A 7,638-nucleotide genomic window follows, 5' to 3' on the forward strand; every position below is an offset into this window, starting at 1 on the left:
TGACATTCTCTGTTCTAAGGTCTCTCCCAGCTCTGACATTCTCTGTTCTAAGGTCTCTCCCAGCTCTGACATTCTCTGTTCTAAGGTCTCTCCCAGCTCTGACATTCTCTGTTCTAACGTCCCTCCCAGCTCTGACATTCTCTGTTCTAAGCTCCCTCCCAGCTCTGACATTCTCTGTTCTAAGCTCCCTCCCAACTCAGATATTCTGTTTTGTAAAATCTTTTTTAGCGTTGATATTCTGTGTTCTAAGAGCCTTCTTAGTTCTGACATTCTGTGTTCTAAGAGCTCTCTCAGCTCTGATGCTCTATATTTTATGTTCTAATGGCCCTTCTAGCACTAGTATTTTGTGTTCTGAAGATCTTTTCAGTGCTGACATTGTAAGGCCCCTCCAAGCCCTGCCATTCTACATTCTAAGGGCCTCTCTACCTCCAGCATTCCTTGCTGTCTAGGTTTTAAGGGCCCTTTCAGCCCTGATACTGTATTTTATGCCATAGGAACCTTTGGAACATTATTTCTCCTGAGAGACCACCCAGCAGCTCTGTGGCCCTTCTTTTGAAGCTAATAGCACTGGAAAAGGTTCCAAGACCCCTTGCTAGGACTGACTGTAACAGAGGAGGGAGGCTATATGAGGACAACTTTAGCCCAGGATCCCGGGGCCTGCTCCCCCCTAAGGCCTTCTCTCTCCTTGTTCTACCCTCCTTTGCAGGTGCTGGCTACAGATATGTCCAAGCACATGAATTTGTTGGCCGACCTGAAGACCATGGTGGAGACCAAGAAGGTGACAAGCTTGGGTGTCCTACTGCTGGACAACTACTCGGACCGGATCCAGGTGGGCAGTCCTCCTAGCAGCCTCGTCCACTCCTTGCCCCTCCCCTTGGGTATTTGAAGGGCTGCCATGTTGGAAGAGGGATTAGATTTGTTCCACTTGGCCCCAGAGGGCAGAAGTAGGAGTAACGGGATGATTTCAGACAGGAGGTAAGGAAAATCTTAATAATTAAAGCCCTACCACAGGGGGATGGAATGCCTCGTGAGGTAATGAACCCCCAGACACTCACAGGCTTCAGAGAGAATCAGTCAATCAACAAGTATTTACTGGGGCAGCTGGGTGGCACAGTGGATAGAGCACCAAGCCTGGAGTTGGGAAGACTTGGGTTCAAATCTGGCCTCACACACTTTCTAGCTGTGTGATCCTGGGCAAGTCACTTAACCTCAACTGCCTAACCCTTGCCCTTCAATCTTAGAGTTGTTACTAAGAAACAAAGTAAGGATTAAAAAAAAAGTATTAAGTGCCTACTATGTGCCAGGCATGGTCCTTGGCCCTTGTGATGCAAAGACAACGAATGAAACAATCCCCTTATATTCTAGTGGGAGATACAACAAATACAGATCTAAAGCTTTGCTTCTCTATGTAATGACATATATATATATACACACATACACAAATACGCACCCACAGAGGCAGGCATTAAATACCAGGGGTTTGGCAGAGAGGGCACTGGCAGGTGGGGAGATAGAATGACTAAGACTTGGCGATTGATTTGATGTGGGGAGTGAGAGATTGGGGAATCAAGGATCAACCCATTGGTTTCCAGGCTGAGTAACCAGGAGGAAGGTGGTGCCCTGGACAGGAGTGGGAGGTTAGGAGAGTCAGGGGGAGGGAAGTTCATTTTGGGCCACATGGATTTAAGATATCTTGGAGCTATACAGTTCCAAATGTCCTCTAGGCAATTTGAGACACACACTCATCTCCTCATAGCGGTCAGGAGAGAGCTTAAGGCTGGAAAAGTAGAGAGAAGGGTCATCCACAGAGAAATGCTTGTGGAAATCATGGGAGCAGAGGAGCTCACCAAGCGCAAAAATAAAGGAGGAGAAGAAACGGGGCCAAACAGAGCCCTGGGAAGATGCCTGTAGCGAGATTCAGCAAAAGAGACTGAGAAGGAGCAGTCAGACAGATAGGAGAACCAGGAGAGAGCAAAGTCCTGGAAACCTAGAGATGAGAGTATCAGGTTGAAGAGAAGGACTAATAGCATTAGAGACCTTCTTGACACAGCAGAGGACTGAAAAAAGGCCTTTGGATTTGGCAACTATGGAGAAAGCAGCCTTGGATGAATGGTGAGGTCAAGAAGCCAAAACCAAGCTCAGAGAATGAAGAAAAGAGACAGACGGGGCAGCTGGGAGGCTCAGTAGATGGAGAGTCAGGCCTGGAGACAGGAGGTCCTCAGTTCAAATCTGACCTCAGACACTTCCTAACTGTGTGACCCTGGGCAAGTCACTTAACCCCCATTGCCTAGCATTTACCACTCTTCTCTGTCTTGGTACCAATACTTAGTATTGATTCTATGATGGAAGGTAAAGGTTTTAAAAAAGAAGAGAGGAAAGAGAAGTGGAGGCACCTGTTGTAGATGGGCTTCTCAAGGAGTTTAACTATAAAAGGGAAGAGAGATGTGGGATAATTATCAGGGATGGAAGAATCAAGTGAGGGATTTCTGAGGATGGGGAAGGATGGACATATTTGTAAGAGTAGGCAAGCAGCCGGCAGACAGAGAGATGGAAGATTAGTGAGAGGGTGAGGATGACAGAAGGGGCCATCTGCTCTAGAAGATGAGATAGAATGGAATCATTTGTAGAAGGGTTATCCACAGTAAGGAGAAGGGCCACTTCATGTGAGAGAGGGGCCAATGAAGAGAGAATAGACACTGGGATAATGGGACATGGGAGGAGGAGGGGAGAAGGGGGAGCTCTTGTCAAATGGCCTCCATTTCTTCAGTGAATTATGAGACCAATTTCTCAGCTGAGAAAGTTAGGGCAGGGGCAGTCATGACAGGTAGGCGATTGTTCAGTTGTTTTAAGTATAGCTGACTCTTCATGATCTCATTTGGGGTTTTCTTGACAAAGATAGGGAGTGGTTTGCCATTTCCTTCTTCAGCTCATTTTACAGTGAGGGAACTAAGGCAAAAAGGGTTAAGTGACTTGCCCAGGGTCATACAACTAGTGTGTGTCTGAAACTGGATTTGAACCCAGATATTCCTGAATCCAGACCCAGAGCTCTATCCATTGCATCACCTAGCTGCTATGAACAATGGTAGGGTGAGACAATTAAAGAAGAGTAGAAGAATTGCCTTACATGAGGAAGTACAGGAAGGAGGATAGAGTGTCTTATGTGGGGCTCATATAATAACAGGCCAGTTTGGCTGGATCAAAGAATGTGGGATAGGGAGTAATGTCCAATGAGGATAGAAAGATAGCAAAGGGGCAAGTTATATAGAGCTTGAAAAACCACACAGGTAAGTTCTCTTTGATCCTGCAGGCAACTGAAGTTGATAGAGTAGGGGAATGACAAGGTCAGATAAGTATTTAAGGAAAATCATTTGGGCATTTGGGTTGTGCAAGAGTGGCCTACATTTCAGAGATGAAAGATCCCCAGCTACTTTTGGGGATGTGGAGAGGGGATTCCTGTTTGCCCAGAGGTTGGATCAGACCACCTCTAACCCTGGGATTCAGTTACTGTGTTAAGTGATCCAGGGCACTGAGTATCACCATGAAAAAGATAATATTGTAGATGGGCTTCTCAAGGAGTTTAACTATAAAAGGGAAGAGAGATGTGGGATAATTACCAGGGATGAAAGAATCAAGCGAGGGATTTCTGAGGATGGGGAAGAATAAAATGGATAAAATTCTGCAGGAATCTTTAGTAGACCCGGTTCAAGGCACCTTTTAACTCTTCCAAGGGCTCTTTCATCCCCTATCTTGCTGCTTCCTCAGGTCAGCCCAAGGGAAGGGGTCAGGGGGCAGGGTGAGGAAGGTGCAGAACATATGTATTGGTTCCCACTTGAACCGACTTCTGCCTAGAAAAGTTAAGTGACTACCCCAAGGTCACAAAGAAGATCAAAGTCAGAATCAATATTAGAATCCAGAAAGCTTCCAAAAACTGTTCCTGTCATGAGCAACCTCTATGGCCTTTTCCCCATGGGGTGGGTGGCTCCAGATTGACCGAGGCCCCTGGTGGTGCAGTGAATAGAGCCTGGGGCCTGGAATCCAGAAGACCCGGGCCTGGAGAAAAGGTCCATCCAGTCTGAAGAGGCTGTTTGACCCTCCTCGCCACTGCAGGTCCTGCAGAACATGGTGCACTGCGCCGACCTCAGCAACCCCACCAAGCCCCTGGAGTTGTACCGCCAGTGGACAGACCGAATCATGGTGGAGTTCTTCCAGCAAGGAGACCGGGAGCGAGAGAAAGGCATTGAGATCAGCCCCATGTGTGACAAGCACACAGCCTCCGTGGAGAAGTCCCAGGTTAGACTCCTTCTCCTGGAGAACCAAGGGATGGGGACGGCTGCTGCCTTGCATAGAGGGCTGAGCGGGGCAGACGAGTTAAATCTAATTGTCCCAACCCGGGGGCCGTGCCTGGCTTTGGAGGGGCAGGACTTTGCAGGGAGGGGTACCCTTGAGGGCTCCGGGAGGCAGCCTGCCAGTGGGGTCAACCCCTTCTCTCCACAGGTGGGTTTCATTGACTACATCGCACACCCTCTGTGGGAGACCTGGGCCGACCTGGTGCACCCAGACGCCCAGGAGATCCTCGATACGCTGGAGGACAATCGCGAATGGTACCAGAGCATGATTCCCCGGAGCCCGGACGGCGGCGGCCACGAGGCCAACCTGGCAAAAGGCGGTGGGGCTGCTGACAAGTTCCAGTTCGAGCTGACCCTGGAGGAAGAGGAAGGAGAGTCGGACTCAGAGGCCGAAGAGCCCGGGAGCCAGGCAGAGGAAGGAGAGGAGGAGAACAGTGGCAGCGACTCCAAGACCCTGGCCACAGACGACTCGGAATCAGCAGAGGTGGAGCCGCTGTCTCCAGAAGAGGAGGCGAGTCCCGTGGAAGAGAAGGATCAGCCCCAGGAGTCTGGGCCCCTGGATAATGAGAGGACGCTGTCCCAGGCCAGGGCCAAGAGCCTGCAGGAGGGGGACGGGGCTGTAGATCAGGAAGGCAACCTTACATTCTACCCCCTGGGAACGTAACAGGCATGACTGCCCTCTCCCCTCCAGTCCCGGAACCACTTCCCAGACTTTATGACTTGGGGTAGGGGAGGGGATATTATATTAAAGAATCCCCCTCCCATCTCTCCCCTCTCCTCCTAGTCCCTCCCCAAACCCCTGATCTAAACAACTAAAAACATGAGGAACCATCCCTTTCAAGCCAGAACTGGGGCCCAGAGAGAGCTGGGATGCTTGGTCTAGACCTGGCTGGTCCTCTGGCATCATCACAGCTCCCCAGCGGTAGGGGCAGAATGGAAGGAAGAAAGAAGACAGGTGGTTGGAGTTCATTGGGGGAACCGCAGCTAGGTGGGAGGGAAGAGCCTAGAGTAGGAAGAGAAATTGAGAAAAGAAGAAAAATGCTTTGTGAACAGAGCTATCCAGCATTAGAATGAATTGGCTTAAAAGGAAGTTAGCCTCCCGGTCGAGTGGAGGCATCCAAGCAGACAGAGGCCAGTAGGGGGGATTTCTGCTTGGGAGAAACTAGATCTTGTCTAAATTCCTGTGGTATTCGGGTGGCCTGTTCGCTAGCAGGGGTGGGGGCGAGGGGTTTACTGTGGTCTCTTGGAGCCTGTTTTCCTCATTTGTAAAAATGTGGGTTCAATTAGGTGATCTCAGAGGCCCTTTCCAGTTCTAGACCAAAGTGGCTTAGAACCTGGTCATCACAAGTTTGGCCCGTGCCTGGTACTCCAGCCTCCCGCCTGCCAGCTCCTGCCCCTCTGCCAACTCATCTGGATAGCCGAGAGTAGCTAGTGCCTTTCACTGACCCCATGGACAGTGCGTGGCCCCTGGTAGGAGAAAGAGTGTCTCACCCCAAGAGCTCTCAGAGGTGAGAAAAAGGGCCCCCTGAGAAGGTAGCAGCAGCAGGGGCTGTTGGGAAGAGGATGATGAGAGAGGAAGTCTCTGGAAAATAGAGTTTGGCTTAATGTTGAGAAGCCCCAAGGCTGGTCTCCACTGGGACTGGCTGCCACGGCATCATTGAACTCTCCAGCCCTGGAGGCCTTCCAGCAAAGGCCGATGAGTGCCAGAGAGGTTGTAGAGGGGATTCGTATTGGATAAAGGTGGAACTAGAGCCCCCCGTGAATCCCCCTGGTTCAGAGATGCTCCAATTCTGGGCCAGGCTCCGGGAATTGGGGTTGCCAGCTGCTAGTAGTGGTTTTTCCCAGAGGCGTGATTCCTCTGTCCACCTGGGGCCCAGATGAGCTATTGCCAGGTACTGACCCCAATTCCAGGGGGAGAGAAGGCAGTGGGCACAGACGGAACTCTGCTCCTCCCCCACCTCCCCTCCTGTCCTCCATGCGGGTGGCTGTAGAAGCACCTTGGACACTGCCATTTAATTTATTTTGACACTGGCTCACAGGTGTTTTTAAGATTTTTTTTTTTTTTTTTTTGTAGCTCACTTTTTTTTTTAAGTAAAGACTTGGTCACACACGCACATACACAGCTCCAGGCCTGCTTGTCCAAGGAGGACCCAGGCTGTAGAATGCTGAGTGCTCAGGCTGGCCTTTTGCCCAGGGGCCAGAGGGAAGGCTGCTCTAGTTGGTGGGATCCCCTGGCTCAGAGAGGGGAGAGGGTTGCTTTTTGGTGTAGTGGGCAACTCGGGAGTTCTGAGTTCAAAGCCTAGCTTTGCCCCTACCTCACTGGGCAAGCCATTTCCTCTCAGGTGGTCTCGGTTTCCCCAACTATAAATTGGGGAGGGCAGGAGGAACTCGATTTTCAAGTTTTCTTTTGCCTCTGACATGTCCTAAGGCCCCTCCCAGGTTTGACATTCTGTGTTCCATGAGTCCTCCCAGCTCTGACATTCTCTAAGGGCCCTCCCAGTTCTACAGTTCTGTGTTCTACGTTCTAAGGTCTCTCTCAGCTTCCACCTTGTGATCTGTGTTCTAAGATCCCTCCCAGTATTGTGGTGTGTTCTAAGGTCCCTCCTAGCATTGTATTCTGTGTTCTAAGATCCCTCCTAGTGTATTCTGTGTTCTAAGGTCCCTCTCAGCATTGTGTTCTGAATTCTAAAGTCCTTTACTTGTCCTGTAATCCTAAAAATGACACCTAAGCCCTGGCTCCTCTGTCTCTTTCTCCTCTTTCTCCCACCCTTATGTTTCTTCTGTTGTAATTTCCCAAGCCTGGGCCACCCATTGCTGAGATTCCTCAGGGCTACAGAGGCCGAAGTCCTGTGAGGGGTGGTACGCCTGGCTGGGGGTCGTGGTGAGAGATTTAGCCTGCCCTACTCTCTCTACCCTCCCCAGGCCCATGGCTCCCTGGCTGCCTCCTCCCCCTGGCCTCATCTGGGGAAACTGGGGGGGGGGGTGGTTTTGATCTTAGAAGAGCTTGAGAGCCTGAGTTGGTGGTTGGGAAAGATGATGCGGCCTGGATTTCTGCAAGGCTCTCTGGTTAAGGGCTTGGGGAGGCCACCTCTTGGTCTGTCTGCTCTGGCCTCCCCCTTGGCTCTCCCTGGTGTGATGGGTAAAGTAGGGCCCACCATTGCACCTGGCTCAGCAGAGGGACCTGAGGGGAGATTCCCCTCCCCATCCCCTCAACCCTCACCAGCCTCACCATCTGTCTTGGCTCCTTTTCCACCTCTTGTGTGTAAGGTAGACTTCAGATAAAAACAAAATC

The 7,638-nt window shown here is 50.7% G+C and overlaps 1 protein-coding gene across 2 annotated transcripts in view; it reads left to right on the top strand.

Annotated features, from left to right (window-relative positions):
- PDE4C (phosphodiesterase 4C) overlaps positions 1 to 6,944 on the top strand; it is a 65,345-nt gene extending 58,401 nt beyond the window's left edge. For both annotated transcript variants that reach the window (XM_044672366.1, XM_044672358.1), the window contains 3 exons: positions 707 to 829; positions 4,108 to 4,290; positions 4,495 to 6,944. In XM_044672366.1, the coding sequence (XP_044528301.1) occupies positions 707 to 829; positions 4,108 to 4,290; positions 4,495 to 5,010 (822 nt within the window). In that variant the 3' untranslated portion in view covers positions 5,011 to 6,944. The remainder of the gene's footprint in view (positions 1 to 706; positions 830 to 4,107; positions 4,291 to 4,494) is intronic.
- The last annotated feature ends 694 nt before the right edge of the window (positions 6,945 to 7,638 follow it).

Source organism: Gracilinanus agilis, chromosome 1 (genome assembly GCF_016433145.1).
Source record: "Gracilinanus agilis isolate LMUSP501 chromosome 1, AgileGrace, whole genome shotgun sequence".
NCBI classification, from domain to species: Eukaryota; Metazoa; Chordata; class Mammalia; order Didelphimorphia; family Didelphidae; genus Gracilinanus; species Gracilinanus agilis.